The 27157-nt window shown below is 42.1% G+C and overlaps 1 protein-coding gene across 2 annotated transcripts; it reads left to right on the top strand.

The window, feature by feature from the left end:
* The first annotated feature begins 1979 nt into the window (after positions 1-1979).
* Positions 1980-26887, top strand: CHST7 (carbohydrate sulfotransferase 7). 2 transcript variants are annotated; one of them, XR_007768744.1, is made up of 3 exons: positions 1980-3701; positions 16362-16442; positions 24840-26887. XR_007768744.1 is itself a non-coding variant. In XM_050919474.1 (2 exons), exon 1 carries the CDS (start codon positions 2277-2279, stop codon positions 3672-3674), a length of 1398 nt encoding a protein of 465 aa, XP_050775431.1. In that variant the 5' UTR covers positions 1980-2276; the 3' UTR covers positions 3675-3701; positions 24840-26887. The 2 variants fall into 2 exon arrangements, 1 of the variants encoding a protein (XP_050775431.1); XM_050919474.1 differs by lacking the exon at positions 16362-16442.
* Positions 26888-27157: the final 270 nt, after the last annotated feature.

Genomic DNA, 27157 nt, shown 5'->3' with positions numbered 1-27157 from the left:
CAAGCAGGGACAAATATTAGGGTATTTGGTGGTGGCAAGGAATGAGCTCAAGGAGAGAAAATATAAGGTTCCTCAATTAAAAATGGTAGCTGCAACTGTCAACAAACACAGAATAACTGTAATCACTCTATCCCACATTATTCATTAATTTGTTAATTAGTGCCCCATTAATTTAATGGTATAATCCATTTTTATAAACTAGTTTGTTATGCATCCATTTTCAGCTGCTGATGAAGTAGGAGAAATTACCTGTCATAGCATCGAAATGTCATCGGAATAAAGCCAAGTTTTCAGGTTATAAATGTTCATTACAGCAGCCTCAAAATGAATTTATCACTTCAAGCGCCTTTTGATCTTGCCTCTGTGAATAAATGCAAATTCTTGAAAAATGGTTAAGTTAATAAAATGTAGCAACCATACACTTTAAAAATAAGCCCCTAATCCTGCAAAACTGTTCCATGAAGGTGGGCCCTTCTGTTCCTGTGAAATCATATTGACTTCAGTAAGATTCTGCATGGACACAGGGAATGAATAGCTGGATTTTGGACAACCTGAGATATGCAGAGTTAATATTAAGGAGACCATAACAGAAGTAATTATAGGAAGGAAGAAAGGTGAAGACCTTTATACAAAAGTTTCAACAGAGTAGTCAATCTCCAGGGCAAAAGTTAGCCCTGTAGAAGTGAAACAAATTGTTTTCCCATATACATTCATTTGAGAGGTCTTTTTTCCCAGCAGGGGTGGAGTGCCCTCTTTTCTCTCCCCAGTCCAAATCCAAAAAGGCTGATGGATGTGAATCAAAGCACAACATTCATTTCTCACTCTGCCCAAATCTTGCACTGGAATCCGCTAGTGCAGAATCTTTACCTGTGCAATCAGGACCATAGTCTTTATGTGACAGTGCATGTCAAACTATCCTCTAGTGAAAAATTCTGGAACCGCAATAATGGTAGCAAATGTTTTCTCTTAAGATTTACCCGCCTCTCCCCCCAACTCTCTACAGTACCAAATCTGAAATATTTTTGCGGTCTTTTGAAAATATTCTTACTTGCTGTGCATCCAGTGCAACTTCTTTAAAATAAAACTAAATTCCTTTACAATTTGCAGGGGGGTTTCCTGACCTTCTACTAAGGTTTAGAAGGTCTCCTGAGTGGGGAGAACAAGAGCAACATTACTAGAGACCAATATGCCTTTCCTGTTCCTAGGATCACATGCCTACCCATTGCCTGTTCAGTCTCATTTGATTGCTGTTCCTGGGATAAACATCCCTTTGCAGGGCCTAAGGGAGGCAAGTGACCGCTCCCCAGAGTAGTGTATAAAACAAGAAGTGCAACAGACTCGAAGATGTTTCTCATATATTAGGATATAATTGTGTAACTATTTACTTATAACAGTAATTATTCAATTTTCAGATAGAAATATTATTTTAATTACCCCCCCCCACACACACACACACCTTCTTTATCTACTTCTGTTCATCCTATGTAGAGGATTGTGTGAGCTAGAAAGCTTGTCTCAAGATCTGAACTTTCCCCAAGTTTGCAGTAGGTTTGGATCTGAGGTTCCAGATTAGGCCCATCACTACTCTAAGGGTATCAATTTTGTATCAGAAAAAGGTTTTGCATCCCATTTTTGTGGAGGGTTTAAATCAACCCAGCACCTTTCTGCAGAACCCCTGGAGGTTCCCAAATAATTTCTGGTGAGTGTATGATTCCCCTCTCTCGGTTCATTGCTAGATGGTCACCCCCTCACCAGTAAAAAGGCCACCACTGCAGACAGTCTCTCTACTGGGTAGAGCTGCAGAAGAAAGGGCAGATTCAGTGGCACTGGCACAATTTGTACAGTGGTGCTGAAAGCCACTGAACAAAATTATAAACCCTTCCTGCATATGAATGAAACCACTTCTAGACAGCAGCCCTTGGCTGATTCCAGAAAGAGGCCACTGAAGGTTGCAGCCTGATGGAGAGGAAGAGGCGACTCCTCAGCCAGCAGAGGCAATTGTGTGTCTGTGGGGAACTTCAGCAACTGACTATGGGGAAGGAAGGCGGGGCCAGCAGCCTCTTCGCTGTTCTAGCCACGGAATCTCCGGCACGTGGGCGTGTTTTTCCAGACAGGGCGGGCCCACGGAGCCAACACCCCCAGGCGCCTCCTCCAAGTTTGTGCGCTTTCCAACAGCAGAACTCTCCCTGTTGCTGCTCAGCCAAAGCCCAAGCGCAGGGCGGGCGGCGGCGACTGCCTGCAGACGCCGCTGCCCGGCAGCAGAGCGCGGCGGGGCGATGAAGGGGCGGCGGTGGCAGCACCGCCGCCTCGCCCTGCTGCTGGTGCTCTACACGCTGCTGCTGCTGCTCCTGGTGCCCTACGTGCACGACTACGGGGCCAGGCGGGGGCGCGGGGCGGAGGAGGCGCCGCTGCAGCCCCGCTGCCCCAGCCTGCAGGAGGCGCTGGGCGAGTGGGGCTGGGAGGAGGAGGAGCAGTTGCCCGGGGGCGAGGGGGCGGCGGCTGACAGGAGCGAGGCCGGCGGCGGCGGGAAGCGGCACATCTACCTGCACGCCACCTGGCGCACGGGCTCCTCCTTCCTGGGGGAGCTGTTCAACCAGCACCCGGACGTCTTCTACCTGTACGAGCCCATGTGGCACCTGTGGCAGGCCCTGTACCCGGCCGACGCGCTCAGCCTGCAGGGCGCCCTGCGCGACATGCTCCGCTCGCTCTTCCGCTGCGACTTCTCCGTGCTGCGCCTCTACGCCGCCCCGCCCGCGCCCCGGGACCCGCTGGCCCCTCCGGCCCCGGGCGGCAGCGGCGCCAACCTCACCACGGCTGGCCTCTTCGGCTGGCGGACCAACAAGGTGATCTGCTCGGCCCCGCTCTGCCCGGACGCCCCCCGGGCCCGCCACGAGATCGGCCTGATCGACGGCGCCTCCTGCGAGCGGAGCTGCCCGCCGCGGGGGCTGCGGGAGCTGGAGGCCGAGTGCCGCAAGTACCCGGTGGTGGTGATCAAGGACGTGCGGCTGCTGGAACTGGGCGCGCTGCTGCCGCTGCTGCGGGAGCCCGGCCTCAACCTGCGGGTCATCCAGCTCTTCCGCGACCCCCGCGCCGTGCACAACTCCCGCCTCAAGGCCAAGCAGGCGCTGCTGCGGGAGAGCATCCAGATGCTGCGGAGCCGGCACCGCGCCGAGCCCCAGGGACTCCCCCGCCGGCAGCTCCTGCCCGCGGCCGGGCTGGGCGGCGGCGGGATCCGGGCGCAGCAGCAGCACCGGGCCGAGTTCTTCCTGAGCGGCGCGCTGGAGGTGATCTGCCAGGCCTGGCTCCGCGACCTGCTCTTCTCCCGCCGCGCCCCGGCCTGGCTGCGCCGCCGCTACACCCAGCTGCGCTACGAGGACCTGGTGCGGGAGCCCCGCGCCCAGCTGCGCCGCCTGCTGCGCTTCGCCGGCCTGCCCGTGCCGCCCGCCATGGAGAGCTTCGTGCTCAACATGACCCGCGGGGCCGCCTACTCCTCCGACCGCCCCTTCCTCATCTCCGCCCGGGACGCGCGGGAGGCCATCCACGCCTGGAGGGAGCGGCTCAGCCAGGAGCAGGTGCGCCAGGTGGAGGCCGCCTGCGGCGAAGCCATGAGCCTCTTGTCCTACCCGCCCAGCGCCGAGCCCGGCGGCGGAGCCCGGGAGGGGGACAGCAGGTAGCGGCTGCCTCCTGGGCCGGACATGCAGGTAACAAGAAGCTTCCCCTATCTTTCTACCTGCGGGGTCTGGGCAGAAATGCAGCAGCCTTTCCTTGAGAGAGGGGAGAGCCCGAGGGAGAGAATCCTGCTTCTAGGGATGAGAAGAGGGTGGGGTGAAAGTCTGGCTCTGTTGAAATCAGTGGGACTTTTGTCACTGGATAGCTCTACACTTTGAGATGGGGGTGTAATTTCTGGCTGGAGGCCAAACACCTTTGCTAGCTCTGATTGAACTAGTGGGATGAAACTGATGAGGTCTGCCCAGCAACTGGACACTGGCCTGTGCCAGCTGACTTCTGGGGTAGGGAGCTGTTTCATTGCTGTGTAGATGTCAGGACTTGGGTAGGAACCTGGGGCTCAAGGACCCTGTGGGGTTGGAGGGTCCCAGAGCCTGAGTTTGGAAGTCTACATAGCAATGAAACAGGCTCATAAGCCCCAGTCAGCTGGAGTGGTGGTCCTCCTGCAGGTTTTCTTTGCTGTGTAGACATGCCATGAAAGTGTAGCTGTGGCCATGCAAGTGGTGGGATAGGTTAGCTTCTGGAGTAAGATCCCACCTGCTCATACTTAGGAAGCCAGCTTCTGCCACTACTGGCTCCCATCCTGACTACATTTTTGTTTTTAGTGCCCAAGTTCAGTCAGGGCTAGTGTGGGTCTGGCTCCCCAAAAGGGAAATCACGCCTCCACCTCAAAGAGTAGCCATTGACTTTACTGGGGCCAGGATTTCATCCTTAGTTCATTGTGCTAGAGGAGGGTATCACCCCCTCACGGTGTTGTGAACTGGGTTAGATTTTAATTAAGATAAGTTGGGCCAGAGTTATGAAGTTACTCTCCTGCCTCACTGGACTTTCTTCCCCACTGCTGACCTTGGGACTGTAACACACCTAGTTGCACACACTCAAATGAGGCCTGGACATCTGGCTTTAAAATTGCTGCTGTTAAGCTTCAGAGTTAGTGAGTGCACTGTTGAGATTAATAGGGACAGTTACTGTTCCTACAATGCTGCTGTTTCAGGCCAGGAGCAATACTTCTGTCCATCATTGCAAGGTTATTTTTGCAACAGAGTTGGAAACTCTTTTTTTAAAGTGAAAGTTCATTCTGCAACACTATATTGGTTTGAAAAATGCAGCAGTTGGGTTAGGAATGTGACATCACTAGACTACAAGCAAAGGAGTTGGGATGCAGGAAGACATTATAGCAGGAGTCAGCAACCTTTCAGAAGTGGTGTGCCGAGTCTTCATTTATTCACTCTAATTTAAGGTTTTGTGTGCCGGTAATACATTTTAATGTTTTTAGAAGGTCTCTTTCTATAAATCTATAATACATAACTAAACTACTGTTGTATGTAAAGTAAATAAGGTTTAAAAAATGTTTAAGAAGCTTCATTTAAAATATAATTCAAATGCAGAGCCCCCCAGACTGGTGGCCAGGTGAGTGCCACTGAAAATCAGCTGGTGTGCAGCAGGTTGCCTACCCCTGCATTATAGTATACCCTCCCCACATCTGATGGGAGCAGATCTGGTTAGATCTCTGTTCCCCGGGGCTTTAGCAAACCTAGTCCTAAAATGTTCCAAGAATTGGTGCTTTCCCTCCTTCCTCTTGAGACTTTCCCTTGATGAGTTTGTGACTGGGCCACATCTGATGTTAAAGGCACACTGTCAATTGAGAAATCCCAGTCAAAGCAAACTAATACCGTCCTTGCGTCTGGTAAAAGTACCATCTTAAGTTAAAACTGAAAAGGCTTTAAAATAACTTTCCCAATTTTCTTGTTTCATTTGTCTTGGATGGTGAAAACTGGTAAGTAACTGGCACTTCATGGTTCTTTGGAATTAGAAAGCATTGTACATTGAAGGGATGATGTCAACCCTAATTTATCCTTACATCTACATCTTGTAAAAGCAGGCTCTTATTAAAAACTTAAAGCTAACCAATGTTTCTAGAATTTTTAAAAGTTCTCATGGGAACAATCAAACATTCCAGATAGTATGAAACTGAAGTACTGTATAAAAAACGGTAACTCCTTTGATTCTTTTCATTGCTCAAATTAAGAGAAATGCAAAGAATAAATACATAGCATAAACAAGTCATACCTTAAAATTAGGATAAAAAAATGAAGATAAGGTCTTAATGTTTTTTATCATATGATTCCTTAAGACTATAAATGTTAAGTAGAATTTAAACTACAGTATTTTCATAAGAATACTTACACAAAACAGGTTAAGCCTTCAATTTATATTCTATATTAAGTTTTATAAAGCCTAACAGACCTTTTAACTGCTTGGGGTGCACGTTTATAATGGAGCAAGGTGTCTTCACCTGAGAGAGGCTTTGCTTCCATACACACTAACCCAATAACCTACTGACTGGGCTGGAGATAATCTTTCTCTGTGTGGATTATAGTACAGCACCGCTAATACCATATGTTGGAGATGCATGAAGTCAAAGGAAGGAGAGCTATTTCCACTTCCTTGTATTTGACGCTAGTACTGTAGATGGTGATCACAGGAATGGAGTAAGCACTTGGCTACAGCAAGGGGTTTGAAGATGTTTGTTTAATCAGAAATCTGACATTCTTTTTACAAAATTCCTAATGTAGGAATGTTTTAAAGTTGGTTTGTCATATCTAATGTAACTCGCACATTCTTCTGGCTATCTTGTAAAAATTTCTGAGAATGAAAAGTGAATACTTAATATTTCAACTCTGATTCTCTGCACTAACTGAGATAACATTTTACTTTCCTAACTTCCTGCCCGACACAGAGTGCTCCAGTGCACACGATTTTGTTCGTCACATCCTATCCCAACAATAACATCCTCTCAGCTGGTAAATTTGCACCCAAACAATTTAAAAATATTTCCTAACAAGGTTAAGACAAACCAATATTGGAAAGCTCTACCTATCCTGAAGTTTGTTTAAAATGTTTAGGATTCAGTTTGAGTTTTAAGATACTGGTTTCAGTTGAATTTCCTGGAACTCGCATATTAGGGTATGTTTTCATTTGGGGGGAATGGATGGAAGTTGTGTTTCAGGGAAGTGGATCTTTAAATTGTTAGACTTTCTTTTTTTAATCTGATGACATTTAGACAAAGCTGCAAGGGCATTCAAGGTTATACTTAAATTTATATGAAACCCTCAGATATAAAATGAGACTATGAACTTCAAATCAGGGATAATCCTGGATCAAGAATAAAACTATACATGTAAAGTGCTGAAAATAAAGGCAGTTCAAAAGAAATGTTTTACAGCTACTGTTACTGGAGGGGCATTTGAATTAATTACATTGTAGGTTTTGGTGACTGGTATGTTGCACTGGAAAGAATTGCTTAATACACTTTTGCAGGGGAAGATATAACCTAATACTAGTATTAGTGGCAGAAACATTCTCCCCTAGAAGCATGCATCCCTAAAAATGTTCTTGAGAAATTATTTAATTTCACTCTGTCGAGCAAGTTTTGAGTTCCTTTTTTTTTTTTTTTTTTTACTCTTTTTGTACTGAAATGACCTATTTTATAGCCTAAGGGCCATTTCTGTGTTCTCGTGCAGCCTTATGCGGTCAGGTTGCATAGAGTGTGTGAACAGAATTTGTTTAAGTGGCATTTTACCTTTTATTAGAGGAACAGTACCCATATTAGGTCACCTCACTCTAAAACTTTACCATGTATATATCCTACCTAACTTGTACTGATGTGCTTGAGAAGAAACTGGTGAGACTTTATTGCATACTGAAAGATCAAAAAGGATTTCTGTCTTTCCATCAAAAACCCCAGCAATTTTGAGCTTGATTCATTTATAACAAATTCAGCCAGGGATCTTCACCTTGCAATATGAGAATACTCGGTTCTCCTGGGGCAATTGAGTGTGCTCAGCACCTTGCAGGATCAGGTTGTAAAAAGCTGAGCAGAGTGCTACACTACTTTTGTGAATGAACAAATAAAATTTCACTTTCTCTAAAGTCACTCTGACTAAGACTGAAGCATAATCTGCCTGGTCATTCAGCTTAATCTGTTGCATCCCCTAGAAAAATAGATAACATTCATAAACTGTTTAATTTTAACTCAAACACCTATTGCAGAGTTTCTCAAACAGGGGCCACCGCTTGTGTAGGGAAAGCCCCTGGCGGGCCAGGCCGGTGTGTTTACCTGCCCTGTCCGCAGGTCCGGCCAATCTCGGCTCCCACTGGTGGCGGATTGCTGCTCCGGGCCAATTAAACACACTGGCCTGGTCTACCAGGGGCTTTCCCTACACAAGTGGCGACCCCTGTCTGAGAAACTCTGACCTACTGAGTTTAGCATAAATTCAAGTATCTGACTTGTCCTCAATATCAAAGTCCTTTCTACATCCTCAGTTGAATTTGTTCATTAACACCACTGCTCCTTATTTTATTAGTGATCAGTTTAAATGTATTTCCCTGCCCTTACACTTTATCTGATCTTTATGTATTCTTTTCACGGTGGAGGAAAAAAACTACAAAGAGTCTGTGCTGCAAGATTTCTGCTGTGTAACTATATGAGCTATTAACATTCCACCTTTAGAGTAATTCACTTTTAAAAAAAAAATTAAAAACAGAAATGTCCTGAACCCAATACTAGGCAATACACATAACTGAAGAAAGTTTGCAGAGTTCAGAATCTTAAGAGTGGGATTTTCAAAAGCATCTAGGTCACATTCAAAGACAAGTCACATTCAGAGACCATAAGACTTGTGCATCTTCAGGGTCTAGATTTTAAAGGTATTTGGCTATTGCTCCACTCAGTGTTGCAACGCCTGAACTCTTATTGAAAAAAATAACATAGGCATTTAGGACCCTTAGTATCATTGACTTCCAAGAGATATAGACTCATAAATTAGGCATTGCAATGCTCAGTGAAGCAATCCCTAAATACTTTTTAAAATCTGGGCCCTAAATCACTTAAAGTGCTTTTGAAAACTTCATCATCAATGCATTGAAGGCTGACAGTAAATTAATGTGAATTTTTCCCTTGAAGATGCAGCAAAGAGTCCTGTGGCACCTTATAGACTAACAGACGTTTTGGAGCATGAGCTTTCGTGGGTGAATACCCACTTCGTCAGATGCAACGATGTATTTCAGGGATAGGCAACCTATGGCACGTGTGCTGAAGGCGGCATGCAAACTGATTTTCAGTGGCACTCACACTGCCCAGGTCCTGGCCACTGGTTCAGGGGGCTCTGCATTTTAATTTAATTTTAAATGAAACTTCTTAAACATTTTAAAAACCTTATTTACTTTTCACACAACAATAGTTTAGTTATATATTATAGATTTAGAGAAACAGACCTTCTTAAAAGATTAAAATGTATTACTGGCATGCGAAACCTTATATTAGAGTGAATAAATGAAGACTCGGCACACCACTTCTGAAAGGTTGCCAACCCCTGATGTATTGTGTCTTTCAGCCTGTTTGCAACATACTCTCCTCAGTCTGGAAACTTACCTATTGAGTGTGGAGCACAAAAATATAGTGTCAACTAACAAAGAATATTGATATTGATCTACTCTGCTGTAGGAGATTAAGAACAAACCTTAAATCAGGACTAGCGCTGCACAGTTTTAGTATATGAGAGCTTTCGTGTTAAGCAGAAGCAGATCTTGTTGAAAGTGAGATGGTGAGAAACTACGGTTAAATTGCATTCTGAGAACAGCTGAGACTTACTGCTGACACTTTGTTTTGCAACGTTTTAGCTCTTCATAGGAGAGATTTTACTTTCCTTTTAAAAAAAAAAAGCAAAATCCCAATTCTAGTGCATGCTAGGGTTAAACAAAAAGTACAATTGGTCATTAAGATAGAGGGCCAGCACCATAAACACTTTTTATAGCTGAGCTAAATGCCACAGGCTTAGAAAGGATAGATCGGTGCCAAAAATTCATGAGATTTTTAGCAGCTTAGGCTGAGATTTGGAACAACATACTTGCGTTACATCCTGTGTAATGACGTAACAGCTTCTATATACAGTTTCATGGGAAAACAGGAACAAAGCTGATAAATGTTTCAATGGATAATTTGTATCATCTGCTTTAATGATTAGCTGTCATGCAGTTATCTTCAGATATGCAGGAACTCGAGCAGTACAGCTGTTGGTAAAATATTACATTATACTTATTTACTCCAAATCTGAGACTTCAGATCTAGACTCTGATTCATATGCATTAATACAATCAATATATCTGCACATTTAAACTGACAGTCTAGGTACTGTGTGATTTGCTGTGCTGATACACATTTGCGCAAATGATGAATGTCCAATGACAGCAATATTTACCCCTCGTTTTACTTTATTTTAATTTGGCACTTCATAGATCAATATTCAGGTGGTAGTTGTAGAAATTCATGCAATATGCTGGTGTATTTCAAGCACAGAGGAAACAGTCTTAATATTTCAGGAGTATTTTTATATTTTTCCAATAAATGCAAAGATGTACACATTTATGACAGTGATTTCCTCTGAAAAGGGTTAAATGACAGTGGACTTTCTCATTTCTTAATGATTTTCATATTGCACGTGTTCACTAAACAGTTAAAGATCTTATTTTTTCCCTGTGAACCCTGCAAGTTCAAAGAGAGGCCCAGAGTCAACTAAGTTCTTTCCTTTTCTCAGATATCCAACACTAAAAGTTTCAGCAGGCCAAATTATGCCCTCAGACACTTGTGCAAATTTGTTGCGATGGAGCTATATTTCAGAAGGGGGAAAAATTATTCTTAAAAATAAACAGAATGTATTCTGAGATGCATTGGCTGTGTAACCCTAACAAGAATACAAAGAATTAAAAACTTATCACTAAAGCTGGCTGATAGGGACAGTAAGGCCTGCGCTACACTAGCGAGGAGGTTGGAACTAAGAGACGCAACTTCAGCTACACGAAGTATCTTAGTTCGACTTACCTGGCTGTCCTTACAGAGGCAAGTCAACTGCCGCAGCTCACCCGTCGACTCCACTTACTTCTCCTGCCGAGGTGGAGCACAGGTGTCGATTTGGGGATCGATTTATCGCATCTAGATGAGATGCGATAAATCGATTTCCCGATACATCGAACACTACCCGCCGATCTGGTGGGTAGTATAGACATACCCTAAGTATAGTATGTGATATTTTGAAATAGGGTATGTCCACCAGGGGTAAAAAAAACCACATGGTTGATCTGGATCAGCTGACTTTGGCTTCTGGGGCTATGGCTCAAGGTTGAAAAAGTTCTGTGTAGATGTTCTGGCACAGGCTGGAGCCCTATTTCTGGGACCTGGAGAGAGTGGAGGGTCCCAGAGCTCAGACTCGAGCCTGACCATCTACATGGCAGTTTTTAGTTCGGCAAACCCAAGTCAGCTGACAGCCATGCCTGTGCTGCGCGTTTCTGTCCCTGTGTAGACATACCCATAATCATTTTTCAGAATAGAGCCACGTGCTGTATTAAGTGTTGGTTTGCCACTTGCATTAAACTTGACAGAGCCCTACCATTTTAGAGACGGAGATAGGAAGAACAAGACTGCCAGTGAAAAATTTGACTTGACAGACATTTTCAAGATCCTACTTGTGTTAATCCTGGTCTTTCAGTTTGAAATTGTCTTGACCTGGATCATTTAATGTGCAGTTTAAATCGATAGCCCTTTTAAATCAATTAGAAGCCTCCTGATGTAATGTTTTTTATGAGTGGGAGATCCATTACTACTTCTGTTTTTAAAGGGATGCATCTGGCAGCCTTGGCTCCAGCAACAGGCCAAAGAATAACTTCTCAGTACTGAGAGTGTGATTATCTTTGTATTTAGTGCCAAGAAACTCTAGCTGTCGTTACTAGTGTGTTAAGCTGTGACAGTGACCTATATTACCACCTTACTGGGTTCTGACCCTTCACAGCCAGTTTTATCTTGCATTGCTTGACTGAAATTGATGACAATATTCTAGATAGCGTTAACAGCACACATTAAGGTTGCCAGACATTTCCTCTTATAAGAAAGACCCTGTTTTCAGCTACTTGTAGTGTTGTCAAACTTCAGCCACTTAGGCTGAAATGTGTCAATCTAGGAGTGTGGGTGGGTGGTATGGAGCCAGGGGTGGGGAAGAGACAGGACTGGGACAGGTTGGAGGGGGTGGGGGCACAAGGTGTCAGTTTTGAAGGAAATGAGCAGACTTTTTTCTGCCCACTAGAACATAGGCTCCTCCAGAGCCTAGGATGGAACCTGAGATTCCTGAATCTCATAATTCCTCTGCTGTCAGCAAATATCTGTGAAACCCACTGGCAAACTGTCTCTCCACCCCCTTATAGTTCTAGTCCACACATGAGAATCTACTACTGCTATCAGTTACTCTGTTAGCTCAAGTGGCAGGAGTCTGTGTGGTGAAGATAAATGTTCCAGTCGTCTTGATGAACCACATGGGTATCAATGTGATGCCACATGATGGAATTTCTCTCTTTCAGTTTGCTTTTTTAAAAACCTAGGTTAATGTGACTAGTGACACTGTGTACAGCTTTTACTGTTTAAAATGCTATCGGGTACAAGCCTGAAGAGGCTCCAGTCTAATTCCTTTTTTGAGAGGGGTGGTATATGTGAATTGATAAGAAGATATCAAAATGTGCATATATATATATATATATATATATATATAAATATAGTACTGGACACAAATTATGTTAAAAGAACATTATGCAAAGTCAAGCACTCAAAAGTTAGAAAAAGCCAGAATTAAAATTGCACAATCTTAACTCAGCCCCTTTCTGTATATGCTTGTTTTTTTTTCCACGGGACCCCTGACTCATTCAGTACACAGATTGGACCTGCTCTGGGGGTGAATCAGGGTTGTGTGGTGAAGGAGACTGTTGTCTGTAGTACCCCTGCTTCATTTGTTGCAGAAGCTGAAAAATGTGTAGTAAATGAGGCAGGGGATTGCAGAAAGGGAAGGATGGGCTCATGGTTGAGGAAGGAGAATGCTCTCCTGGAGAACTGAATTCTGTTCCTGCCTCTGCCACAGTGTTATTGTGTGATACTTGGTAAAACACTTAAACTAAACTTTTCACAAGTGGTCACTGATGAACTGGTACTCCTCTTCTGGGTGCCCAACTTGACACTGTGGTCTGATTAGCAGACATGCAGAGCACTCAGCAGTGAAACTGAAATCAATGGGAGCTGTGCTTGAGTATATAAAAGCACTGTATCATGGTAAGTACTCTGGAAAATCTGCATTTTAATCATCTCAAATTGGGCACCCAAAAGGAATAGATACTTTTTTTATAAAATGGGAATGATTACCAGCCCCTCATCTCACAGGGATTTGCAAAGATAGATAGATTGATTAAAGCATGTGACTCATTCAAATACTATAGTGCTGAGTGTTACAGAAAAGCCCACAAGAAAATTAATAATTCTGTGTTCAGAGCAGCGTGTGAATAGTGTGTATAGTAAATAAGGCCAATATGCACAGATTCAACAATAGGGAGAAAATAAAATATTGAACAACTACCTACTCATTAACTGTGCAGTATCAATCATGTGCACTCACAGAGGCAGGTGTTCTATGGGAGAAAAATGGTATGTGATCAGGCAATTAATGTTCTCCGCCTAGTGCATCTATCTTTAATGATACAAGAGGCAAGCTTATTTTGGGCATTTCCTAACTTTGGAGTGCTTAATTCTGAAGCCTTAAATGTTCTTTTAGTGTACCATATGGATATTTCTGAAAAATAAATAAGATGCCTAAGCTATGTTGGCAAGAGAGTTGAGATTCTTCCTTCACTCTCCCAACTGATGCAGCTGCTGCTTTGAGAGGGATGACCTGAGTGAACACTCCTTTTCAGAAGCTGTTTCTGAACTATTTACAGTATATAACTACATTTGATGTGAAATACATCATCAGACTAACTGTAAGGTGTCCTTCTGGGGGAAATATTGTTTTCCAGTTATATCATAATACAATCTATTAGCATCTCCTCTGATTGAAGGCTCTAATTTTAGCAAAGTCTCTTTAAATACTTCAGTTCTTGTTTTGACCAAGTATTTAATTCTAGTTGGTTCAGTCACTTACTATGACAGGATAGTATTTCATGAAACTTAAGCCTTGGAGAGAGAGTGAGTTAAAATAAGAACTGTCTTAACAGTTTCTCAGATAACTCGATAACTATCGTAAGGGTTTGTACAAGCCATTTTCCTCTCTGAAAAGAGGTTTGCTGTAGGACTGAGCTTCTTGCTTAAAGCTGGTTTTCACTGTTTCACAAAGGCAGAGGCAGTACCAGCCCATTGGGGGCTCTAAGCAGGAATATTTTTGGGGTCTTCCCCCACACAACACAATAAGAAGTGAATAGGGGGCCTGTTGAGCTGCTTGGGCCCCTAAGCAATTGCTTAGTCTGCTTATCCCTAGCACTGGCTCTACACAAAGGTTTCTGTGTCTTTAACAAAGATGAAGACTTCTGCAAAATGGACACAAGTGACTTAGGACTGCTTTCAGGTCAACTACATGCAAAATGCTTGTTGTACTTAACAATAAGCAGAGAATCTTCAGTCATAGGTTTCATTTTGGATCACAGACTTGTTAATTTAAAGTTAAGCCTTCCAATAAACTCCTTGATTAAAATATAAGTAATATTTGCCTTAGTCAAAATTCTCCTCTAAGAGCTTAACATTTAAGCTCTAATTATTGTGAGTCATTCACAGTCTGTATTACTGATACTGTAGAGTGAATCTTTTGCTTGTGGTCTAGATCTGTTTCAGTAGCTGTAAAGCCACAAAGCCTATGTTACTGTTGTACTGTCAGACCCTGGGCTGCTTTTGATTTTCCTTAATATATAGTGCTCTTGACTTAGGGCTAAATGAGTATGTAATTACTAATAAGCCATTTTAAGACTGTCAACAATCTGGGCTTACTTTGAAACTGAAGTTTTTGCTTGGAGTTATTCCAACATGTTTCCTCATGCCTGTATCTAACTCTTAAAAATTCCTACCATGAGTTCTGGTTTTAGGAGTCAGACACCCTGAAGGCTGCTGTGGGAACATTCTTGAATGACTGAGGATTTGGAGACAGATGTTGTTGGAAACATAGCCATTTCTCGGCCAGTAAGTGGGTTGGGCTATGTGGATGTCACAACTGGCCCATGGTTCTGAATGACTGGGCTAAACTTGCAATAAAAGAAAATGTATTTTGTAATCTCTTCTGTTGGAAACAATGAGCCAAGCATGCAGGGTACAGGCTGCCTTTGGTGGGAAGAAAGAATCCTTGTTTAGTATTTTATTATGAAGCAGCTAGAATCATTTTCAGTTAAGGGGTATGGTTAACAGATGCAAACGTTTGATCATGTACTGCCACTTGGAACTCTGGACATTGGAAAAAGCAGAGATCCTACCCTAAAACAGCTTTTCAATGAGCATATGCATGGGTTCTTAATGGCTCTTCCATGGAAGATACTATCTTAATTTCTGGATAAGCCAGAGATGACTGCAGTTAAGGTTGAGTACATAACAGTTTAAGTGTAAAAATGTTCAGAGATATTGTAATTATTCCAAAACCAAGGATTATAACACCCTAGACTTTTTTGGTATGGGTTACACTTGAAAAGAAATTGAAACATGCTAAGATGCCCATTCACCTTTAACTCTGCCTGCAGTGACGCTATGCAATAACCAAACTTTAGTACCGGGGTCGGCAACCTTTCAGAAGCGGTGTGCCGAATCTTCATTGATTCACTTTAAGGTTTCGTGTGCTGGTAATACATTCTAATGTTTTTTAGAAGGTCTATATATTATATAACTAAACTATTGTTGTATTGTAAAATAAAGTTTTCAAAATGTTTATGAAGCTTCATTTAAAATTTTGATCTTACGCCGCCGGCCTGCTCAGCCCGCTTCTGGTCTGGGGTTCTGTTCACCTAGGCCGGCAGTGGGCTGAGTGGGGCCTGCAGCAGGGACCCTGGCTGGCAAGGGTCTGGCAGCCAGAATCCCAGACCAGCAGCGGTCTGTGCGGGGCCGGCGGCTGGGACCCGGGGCCAGCATTGGGCTGAGCGGCTCAGCCCACTGCCGCTCCGGGGTTCCATTCACCAGCTCCTGCCAGCCGGGATCCCGGCTGCCAGACCCACTCAGCCTGCTGCCAGTCTGGGGTCCTGGCCCTACCCACATACAGTGTTACCTACCTTCTCCCTGGTTCTGGCCCATTCTCTTCCTCTCTCTGCACTGAGCTGAGGGTGGGAGTGCATTGAGCACAGGGCTGGGGGTGAAGGGTCTGGCCAGGAGCTAGAATGAGGGAGGGGGTTCAGGTTTGGGCAGGAGGTTTAGGTGTGGGGCACTTAGCTGGGCAGCTCCCATTTGGTGCAAGGGGTGCAGGTGGGAATGTGTGTGGGGGTGCAGGAGCTCCCATTTGGTGCTGGGGGTGGAGATGTGGGGGTTGCATGGGGCGTGGGGGGGCTGGGGGTGTGTGGGGATGCTGGTCAGGGCTGGGGTCGTGGGGTGTGTGTGAAGGAGTCAAGCAGAGGGCTGGGTGTGTATGAAGGGAATGCAGGGGCCTGGGGTGTGTGCGGGGCTAAGGGCTGGGTGTATGTGAGATGCGGGGGGGTCAGGGCAGAGGGTTGGAGGGGATATTAAAAATTGGCTCGTGCAGTCTTTGGCACATGTGCCATAGGTTGCCGACTCCTGCTTTAGTATATAATACATTGATTTGTCATCCCAGATTAAACTAAGGACATTCATTCCCCGCCGCCCCCCTCCAATGGTGTCACAGTGTGAGCTATGGTTGTTTGGGTACCTTGAGGTATGAAAATGCATAGTTAACACATTTGGATTTCTTAAGTTTAACCTTAACTCTGGATTTCCTCAAGCAAAAGTCCCAGTGTATATCTCAAAGAGTTTTACTTGTGTAAGGACTGTACTTGGGTCTGATGTGGATTCCACTTAAGTGGTAAAACACTAAGAATTATTCTGTTTACATTGTGTAGAATCTTTAGACCAGTTTGGCTGAATCATGAGGCAGGTTAATAGTTCTGAGTATCTGAACGTTGCCCAAGAGAAGCTTTAATTTAGCTTTGTCTACAGTAGAACGTGTTTTGTTGGTACAGCTATACCAGCAAATTCTCATAGCGGAGACACAGTGTATACTGGCAAAAGAACTCTTTCCAGTATGTCTTATGCTTGCACCCCAGACTGAATAAGCTGTACCAGCTAAGTGACTTTTTTGCTGGTATAGCTGCATCTACACTAGGGCTTTTGCTGGCATAGTTATGTCAATCAGATTTGGGGGAGTGGGAGAAAGCACACCTCTGATGTAGCTATACTGGCAAAAGTTTTCAGTATAGACTGTAGGGTACAGACAGCCTGCACCTTTCCTTGTATGGTAGCTGCATTATAGGGGGAGTGCTACCATGAATAGCTGAAATTGCTTAGGCATGTGCATAATAACCCCCATTCTCAGTTGTTTAAAGCTTCCTGAAACATTCACTATCCTTGTTTGTGCAGAGCCGAAGCATGATTTTATTTGCTTTTAAAGCTGGAGGAAAAAATAGTTAAGCAATGGTCTCGCTTTACCCATGAAAAAACTTGTAATTTTTATTCTAAAAGAAGCCTAATTCTGAGCAGGGTGTGGTATAAAGTGGAAATTTGGCAAAAAGGTGGCATTGAAGGAAGAGAGGTGCCTTTTAGAGCATGTTGACTATGCTTTCAGCTAGGGGTATAATTCCAAGCTTGAGCAGAAGTACAAATGCTAGCTCTGATCATCCTACCATGCTAAAAATAGCAGTGTAGCCATGGCAGAGTGAGCGGAGGGGCTAGCCTCCCTGCCTTATGCGCTGAGTGTACTGGAGTCATACGTAATTGGGGGGGCTAGCCCCTCCTGCCACTCACTCCTCCGAGACTATGCTCTATTTTTAGTGCACTAGCTCAGTTAGAGCTTGTGTGTGTGTGTGGTGTGTGTGTCTGTTTCCCAAGCTGGGAATCACACCCTTAGCTCGAAGCATAGATGTACTCTGAGTATTAGGGTAAAAAGAAAAAAATTAGATTTAGCTGAATTAGGGGTTGGCATATGTGCTGCCTTTTAACTACCTCCCAGTATTCTGAGTGACATGAGCTGCACTGCGCATGTGTGGTGTGTGCGTCTGGCTAAATACAGGAGTAGGGAAAATGTAGTGAATGTGTGTATTTTCTATGCAAGTAATTTAGGTGCAGCAAGTAACCTCATTTACTGCACCCCTTGCAGCACTATGAAATTAGTGTACAACAAATGTTAGACAACTGCTTATTGGTTATTTCTTACTGATGACTGTGCAGTGAAATATGTAAGGACGGGTTACTGCCTGCCCCAAAGATTCTGCACACCACACCCTTTGCAGAAGCAGTTGCTTCCACCACTGACTTCTCTGCATGAAGCTGTGGGAGCATAGAGCCATTAACAATTCATCCATAGAACACAGTATTTTCAACAAAATGGCATTGGCATTCTTATGGTGTTTAGGCAAATAGCAGTGAAAGTATTCCTTAAACCCTATGGAAAGATAATGGTAGTTTTGCAAAGTGAAACAACTGAAAGCCAGGAAATAGAAAAGCTGATGTTACATGCACAACTTCAGCTGTGCTCCCTTGTATGTGTTACAGTGTGGACTTGAATGACATGATCCGAGATTACTGTTATGCAGCATGCCTGCCTCACTCCTTGTGAAAGTTGGACAGGATCTCTGCCTCATGCTTGGTCCAATTCTGTTTATAATTCCAAATATAAACCCAAAGCAACTATTAAAAGCAGTGGAGTTACTGCTGTAACTCAGTAAGTCCTTATGCACTGTGTATGGTGCAATAGTGAATGAGACATAACAAAGGCCATACTGGGTCAGACCAATGGTCCATCTAACCCAGTATCCTGTCTTCTGACAGTGGTTAGTGCCAGATACTTCAGAGGGAATGAACAGAACAAGGTAATTATAGAATGGTCAGTCTGAGCTTCTAGAAGTCAGTTTTAGGGACAGCAAGAGCATGGGTTTGAATCCGTGACCATCTTGGCTAATAGCCATTGTAGTAACTACAAGGCCCCCTTCCTCATTCTTAAGGCCCTTCGTTTTTGGTTTTTATTTTATTTTTCCTGGGAATTTATTACTGCAACAACAAAAACAGGTGAAAATTTGGGGAAAAATCTGTTAATTTTTTGGGGTATATATCAGGGTTTATTTTGGTGGATGGAAGGAGGGGGGGAAGTATTCAAATTAATACTTTGATGATAGGAATTCAGTGTGATTTGCTGCAGAACTAAAACAGGATTCAAAACACAATGCCACCTCAAAATTTAAGGAAACAATATATCCCTAATTCCCAAATAAAACTTTTCATTTGAATAAAAAGTTTACTGTTGTAGACTTTGAATGACTAGCCCAGGGGTAGGCAACCTATGGCACGTGTGCCGAAGGCAGCACACGACCTGATTTTCAGTGGCACTCACACTGCCTGGGTCCTGACCACCAGTCTGGGGATCTCTGCATTTTATTTTAATTTTAAATGAAGCTTCTTAAACATTTTAAAAAACCTTATTTACTTTACATACAACAATAGTTTAGTTATATATTATAGACTTCTAGAAAGAGACCTTCTAAAAACGTTAAAATGTATTACTGGCACGCAAAACCTTAAATTAGAGTGAATAAGTGAAGACTCGGCACACCACTTCTGAAAGGTTGCCAACCCCTGGACTAGCCTATAAATATTTACATTTAATAATTGGGCCACACCATTTGCAGGGCATACACTCAACTTTATCCTTTTTCTCCTGTTTGTGTTTTTTAAAATGTTTGAATATGTCTTTATGTCCTGAAACATAGTCTGATACAGACTTTAGTTTTCTTACTATTATAGTGTCAGATCTTTAAATTTATCTGCTAACAGCTTGAAATGTGTACGTGGTAGGCATGAGATTCATCAGTACATTCAGATGCCTACACACTTCAGAGCTTGCGTGCATGCCTGTTTATTGTGTGTATCTTCTAGATTAATACATAGCCTTACTTCAACAAGCAGCTTTACGTATACACACAAACTATTGTATTATCGTAATACATATCTCATTGCAATGTATCGCATTTTCCTAATAAAACAAGTTATTTTTTAATATATTTGAATGATACAAAAGTAGGATGAAAAATCAGGGGAAAATGAATAATGCTTTTTGTAAAACCTGGGATTTTTTCAGTGAAGTTGGTTTAAACTGAAAACGAAAGGGCTCATTCAGTATATAGTTTGGACAGGGCTGGCAATATAGCTGATAAAGTTGTGAGAGGAGGGGTCCTATGACCTGGGCAGGGCTTATTTAAATTTGCAGTGGGTTCTGCTTAGTGCTTTACATGTCCTGTTTACAGAATTTTTAACAGTATTCAGTTGACAGAATAGTAAGCTCTCTCTCTTTGTGTATAGCCAAGAACAGTAACTTTTCTAACTTGGTGCACTTGTTTAGCATATCTACACATTAAATTCAAAGCATATGTTCCCCTTCAATTCTTACCTACTATAGTATGAAATTTCTATGAAACAAAGAGCAATTTTAAATGTTCTGTTTCTCATTCTACAGAGACTCATTCTGATTTCAATATTAAAATGAAAACAGTAGAATCAATGCCTGTATTCAGTTTTATTTAAATCTTCAAGTTACTAGTGAACCAGAACACAAACCTTGTATTTTAAAAAAAAAAAAATTGACATTTTCAAACCATCACACTGCACAGAAATCATCAGATCTAAAGTTTTATAATAGACTTTGTCATGTAGACAATTTCTCTTCAAGCCTGACTCTGAACACATTGGTTATTTTGTTACTTCAAGCATATTGCAGTAACCTCTTTCTCTTAGCAAGGGGTTAAAATAGTAGTTACCCAGAATGTTCTAGACACTTAGTGGAAAAGGTTAGGGAACTAGATTAACAAATACAACTTCATTGAGACTATTGCATTCTCAGTTCAAAACAAATGCTGCCCTCTTCTGCAGCAAGAATTAGTCTATTTGATAAAAACTTACAGGTTTCCCTGAAGGCTGCTTAAAAAGGATATTGGGACTTTATCGCTAAAGTATTTTTTTTCTGTTTTGGAGGCAGGGGGAAAGACTGACTATGGAATTTCTACAGCTAGGTTCCACTAAAAACTATTCTGTGCACTTGGGTTCTTTGCCACTGTCCACAGGATGATTTGCATCCATCTCCTATTGGAATTAGTTAAGTAGAGGATATTGGTGTATTGAAAATGTAACATCTGAAGCTAGAGGGAGAGAGCTGTCTGAAACTGGTCTTCAGTCACCCACAGAGAACTTGTGAGAAGAGAGTTCTTAAACATTTGTTGTAAAAGGCATATTGTGTTCCTTTATTATTAAAGCATTTGAGAACAAGTGAGGCACAGGGTCAATTTGTTTGGCTTACATATAGCTTCTGAAAGTAGCCATGTTAAGTGATGTGGTCAATTTTTGCATTTCCTAAGCATAGATTCTCTCTCTTTCTCCACCTAGATGGAAAATACTTGCATAAGTAACAGAAGGTGACAATTTTCCAACAGGATGGATTCAGTAATACATTGCAATGTTGTTGGAGTAAAGCACCTTCTGCAAGTTCTAATGCTCTTCATTAAGCTACAGATTTGCACTAAGTAAAATTAAGTATTGCCTGCTGAATAAGAACTTGCAAGACCTTTTACTTCTATGCCCTCTCTACCCCTACCCATTCCCCAAAAGATAAAACCTGTTAGCACAAGGATTATCTAAACCCTTGCTCTGTCATGGTAGGCTCTCATCTCGAGAGTGGTGATTTTGATAGCGGAATCTCCGTTTCAGACTCTTCCTGTCCTTCCTCTCTGTCTGTAAGCCTGACATCAGTGAAAAGGATGGATAGCTCACAGTGGGAGAGCTACACTAGCTGCTGTTACTGTCCAAAGGGGTACACGCGTTACTGCTTGTGGCTAAAAACTGACATTCCTTTGAACCAGTTTAAGATTAAAATAGCTAATGTTTACGTGAATAACTTCAAGCACACAGATGCTACTTCCTTTGGACAGCTTTACAGGTATGAAAATTCTAAGGCCATTCCATTCAGAATCCAGCAATTAACCCTCCCTCCTTCCCCCCCCCCCAAAAAAAAATCTATAGGCCAGACCTAATACAGTCCATGAATTGATTACAGTATGACCCAGAGCTACCTTCCTCTTTAATACAGAAGAGCAGCCCCGAGACTACAGATCACAGGAAGAAGTATTTTTACTTTGATTGAAGCTGCAGCATAGCATGCTCAGACCTGTAGTCTTAATGGATTGCATACCTCTGTTTAAACAACTAGGGTGACTGCTGTCTTCCTTCATTTTATAGAAAACTATTGTGACCTGTCAGTTCTTTCCAAGTTGTCAGTATGGCCCTCATTTGGGCAAAATTTGGAGGTATCTTACTGAAGGGGGAAGACACTGAGTGATGAGGCCCCGATCCTACACTGTTGAAGTCAGCCTTATTACCATTTACTTCACCAAGCATGAAGGTCTTAAGCCCTAAGTGAAAAACGAAACTTATTTATTCCTGAGCCATGCTGGCCACAGCCCTGTCCCTTCTGCATTCTGATAGCGTAAAAGTGGATGAGACGTATGACAAAATGAAAATGTTTCGATTTGAAAAGACCAATTTGCATTGTAAGTTTCAAACTCTCTTTCTGGAGCAGCTCCTAGAAGTATTTTAGTCAATCCTGTAAATAGTGTCAGACAAGCTCACAAGCACCAACTGTGCAAGCTTACTAAAAAGAACTGCAAAAGGTAGACTATAATAAAGTATGGCAATGCTACAGTAAGTAGAAACCTATCACAAGGCTCATTGAGTATTTTCATATGCACTGGACTAAAATGACACTTGTTACAAATGAGTATTCATAGCAATTTAATACTTAACTTCCCTGCGGGCTGCTGCTGCAGCAGCTTTTGTGTCTGACTCTAGTTTTTCCACAGTGCTCATGAACAGAAAAAGTGGGAAAGGCAAATCAGCCTCCCGAGTAAAGCTACTTTATTACAGAGCCTTACATCGGAGACTAGCCAAGTGATGTATGACAGTAGTGGCTCTGCAATGCAACATGGACGCCCTGGAATAGTAAATCCTGTTTGATGGCAGTTTTGTAAATGGTGTTCCACTGAAAGTAAAAAGTGTCCCATTAAGAGACCATCTATAACAAAAGCCCAGCTGAAGGGTTAATACCTGTATTTAGTGAGAATCAGAATAAACTTTTTGCTTGATAAAACTTACTGAATAATAAGAGTACACATAAGAGTTCATGGTGCCAAGGGCCTACTGCATTATATGTAGGGTAATATTAAGCCACTGGAAGAATGCATCATGTGCTAAGGGTTCCTGCTGTCATATACTTTATTCAAGCTAAGTTTTAAAATAGTTTTCTTTGGTAAATAAGTGAGTTTTTGGAAGAGGGTGGGGAAGGGACTAGAAAGCTTTAAGTATGCAGTCATTTGAAATTTAGTTGTGTAACAGTTACGCTAGTCGGACTTAATATGGGTTTGACTGTGCCTTTACAAGATAGTCCATGAAAAGGTATCAGTTGAAGTATGTCTGTCACTTGCAGTGTAAATCCTGTTAAACAATACTAAGTACCCAGAGAAGTATACTGTATCTATGCTAAAGTAGTGTTGCCGACACAAAGTGCCCGAGGAGGGCAACAGCGGGATTCGTCGCCCGGTGTGCACAGCGCCAATGAACACACCAAGGTGGAGAAGCAAACAAAGTTTATTTGAGATCTCAAAGCGGTGCAAGGAGACTGCTGCCTCAAATCAAGCACCCCTACACAAGCGGCTTTTCCCTTTTTATAAGTTTTTTTTCCTCTTCTTTCTTCCCTCCCGTTCTTCCTCCCCCTGTAGCAGTTACGTAAGTGCAGGTGCATTAAGTAATCTTGGCCGTGGCAGCTCGTTAGTAAGTTTTCCTTCTGCAGGTTATCTTGTCCTTCTGCTAAAGGTGCACAGGCCTTATCACTACTGCTTTAGACGGGTTTGAGCTGTGCTGCAACTGATAACTTACTGTTACACATTTAATTTCACAGCTGCTAGCTTTCTAGATCAAGTAGAGTTCAACATGGAGGAGCTTAGGTTCACTGAGGCTGAGATTTATGCCTAGTGACACCAACAGTAGTGATGCTAATTTGACATTTGTTGGTAAAGTTCTCATGGAACGCAAAAAACACAGTGGGTTTGGAATTTGCAAATTTAATTAAATTAGTGCAGGATTTGTATTATTTTCAGTGGAGCTGAATAATTTGAGAGAGGCCTGACTTACTATGTCCAGGAAATAATATTAAAAATGAATCAAATTTACAAGATAGACATATGCTGCTGGATTATGTTCAAAACTGAGAAGGGTATTTACTGAACAGACTTCTTTGTCATTGACTTGAGAAAAGTTTTGTGATCAAATTAGGGTTGTAATGTTTATACACTGTATAGAATGTTTACATACCATTGTTTTTTCCATCACTGCTGCATAACACTGCCAGGTACTAGTTTCTCTATCACAGGACAAAATTCAGTTCTCTATATGTTCAGTTTATGAAATACTTACCATTTGACAATGAGTGCAAGGCCTGTTTGCAAATTAATAAATGTAAATGATTAAAGTACAGGTAAATCCATTAGTGTATTTGTCCATTTAGGCATACTTGTTCATACGCCTCCTGGTCTGTATTTTGTTTAAATAGTATCTTACTGATCCACTGAGAGGTCTTGTATTGTTGTTAGATATTTGAAAAGGGATGAGTGGCTGCAGCCTTGCATGTATGAACAAGCTAATCTGAGCCCTGGGGGTTATTATTAAAACTGATTATATCGCTAAATCCATCTGTTTGGAAAAAGCTTGTCAATACGTAAGTATGCACACAGCAACAATTTTTCTGCTTTTATTCAGAGCATACTATTAGCTTTCACATTGTTTTACAGTAACTTGATTTCTTTTCTGCCATCTCCATTTAAAATTTTTATAGTGCTGCATATTTTACTGACAATTTATTGCTACTTAATGTAGTTACAATACTGAGCTTGAGCTACAAGCTTAAAATTCCTAGTTTAAAAAAAAGTTCACACTGTTTTCTTAACATGCCTTCTATTTTGAGAATACTGAAGCTGCTAATTGCAGAAAAAATGTTCTAATGCAGTATTACTTTTCCCTCCCATAGCTTGAATTGCAGACATTGGAAGGATGTGTTACTGTAACAGCCAAGGAATGAAGAAAAAATCATCCCTGAAGAGACTACATTCCACATCCTTTCAGAACTTCAGTTTATGCTAACAATTGTACAGTTTTGCATAGCAGAACAAATTCTAATCACCTAAAACAGGTGGACATGACGACTTCATTTCCAGTAAGGATATGACAGTGCAATATGGACAACTATGAACCTCCAATATGGAGTGGTTTATTTTACAGTTTTGCCAGTCTATGGTCAATTGTAGGTGGTTTTTATGGCAACAAGGACACTTAAATTTTTAAAGTTACTGACAATACTTGGACAAATCATCTACCGTTGCAAAAACTCAGTATTTGCAAGCGTAGTATTTCACACTTCAGTATTGTAGCAAAATTTTCAGAGATCCAGGTGGTGGGTTTTTCTAAGTGCTCTGCTTCCCCACCTTGTAACGGGGAATTATTTTATCCTAATACCAGGACTGTGTTTTTATAATTCTGAATACAGTAAATTATATAGTAAGTTGTGAGTTTGATTATACAAACCCCCCCGGTGGGGGAGAGAAACAGTTGAAGTGCTGCTTCCGTTTCTATTGCATTGTGACCTAATTCACAGAAAGCACAGTAACACCACACCATACTCATACAAGAAACTGCACAGAAACCTCTGTTTGTTTGGGAGGGGAAAAAGTTCAGGGCTGATCACTGGTGTCAGTTGGCATAGCTGAGGTTCTGACCTCTTATGTTAAGCTCTTACTGAAATGCCAAGCTAAAATCCACTTCAAGTTTGCCTATAACTCATACCTTAAATAACCCTTTGGGTGCTGAGAGCTGGGATTTCCACAGTGCTCATTGTTAATGTACTGTATAGACCTTTTAAAAGAATGCTAAGGCTATGGGGCATTTGTTCAATGTGATCTGGGTTTAATTTAGCTCCAAATTTAAGTCTTACAAAGTGCTTGTTTTACAAAAGCTAGGACTAATAGAATTCCCATAGAAAGCTGATGAATTAGCCATTCCCTATACAGCTGGAAATCCTTTCATTGCAGTTTTGTTATGGAATGCAAATCTGAAATGGACATTTGTATTTCTCTCAGTTTGGACAAGCAGGCCAGGTCTACATTAGAAATGTTTACTGCACAGCAGTGCCTGTTAAGGCTGTGGATTTTTTGTGACGTTTCCATGCCTTTAAAAGCCTTACTATAGACAGTTGTATCGGCATAAGTGCTTTTGCTTATTTCAGTCACTGAACCTGTACATCTGTATCAGCAAAGTGCAGGCTAGGCATCAGTCACTCTCGCTGAACTTCTAACAGAGAGCAGTAATTTACCAGTAGACTTAAAATCTTAAGTGGTGGTAATAGACAAGGAATGTTAAAAAGGATTAGCCTGACAGCATACCATGGACCTGTCCTTTTGTGCCTAGATACTTGTGGACACGAGTCACTCTATCACGATTTTGATTGTTACAAACGTCAGTGCTCAGTGACATCAGCATAGATTAGTCAGTAGATCAAACAGAGTAACTTGCAGAGGAAACAGCATGGTGGCATGCAATATGGATTCAAATGTGGCCAGCCTTGATAGTAGTGTGTGCACACAACAGTGTTTTGAAAGATTCTGTAAATAGATGCACACTCACCAGACTCAGATTAGCAAATCAGAAGTCATCATTCCATAGTAAATACTGACTACTTTAAGAGTTTGGTTTGTGTAGCTTTGAGCAGCTGTTCTTTGAACTCTTCAGCAACAATCTGCAGTGTAATTAAAGCCACTTTCCTAACCCTGACCCGTACAAGCCACTGTTGAAGTTTACATTTTTTCTATTTTATTTCTTATGTCAAGTGGTGGAAGGGGAAGAGTTGTTACTGAAAGTAAATTCCTCATGTTGTCCCCTTAATGTATTTTGAATCCTGCAGTCCTTCCCCCTGGCAAAAAATGTACTGAAGTTCAATGGGAATTCTGCTGAATTTAGGACTTCTGCTTTAAGAACAGCATGACTGTTTCCAACAGTATTTCTGTATTAAAACTGGATGTCTAAGCCATTTCTTTGGCTTTGTAATTTACCAGTTCCTTCAAAGTTTCCCTCTTTTGGGATTTAGGCTTATTTTTTCTATATCTTTTATTTTACAAAATGGTATAAAAAACCCATATTAGAGGCATTTGGATTTTTATCAGATGGAATCAAACTGTCTTCCACAAGCTTAAAACTTACAATATAATGAAAGGATATTAAGCTACATCACATTGCAAACCTGTCTTACTAAAACAGTATTTTCAAATACAAGAACAAATTCTCTTTCTAAAAGTC

The sequence above is a fragment of the Gopherus flavomarginatus genome, chromosome 1 (genome assembly GCF_025201925.1).
Source record: "Gopherus flavomarginatus isolate rGopFla2 chromosome 1, rGopFla2.mat.asm, whole genome shotgun sequence".
NCBI lineage: Eukaryota > Metazoa > Chordata > Testudines > Testudinidae > Gopherus > Gopherus flavomarginatus.
This window is presented reverse-complemented; position numbering and strand designations above follow the sequence as displayed.

Excerpts from the sequence above, each read along its gene's own strand:
- CHST7 (XM_050919474.1), top strand. The coding sequence starts at position 2,277 with ATGAAGGGGCGGCGGTGGCAGCACCGCCGCCTCGCCCTGCTGCTGGTG.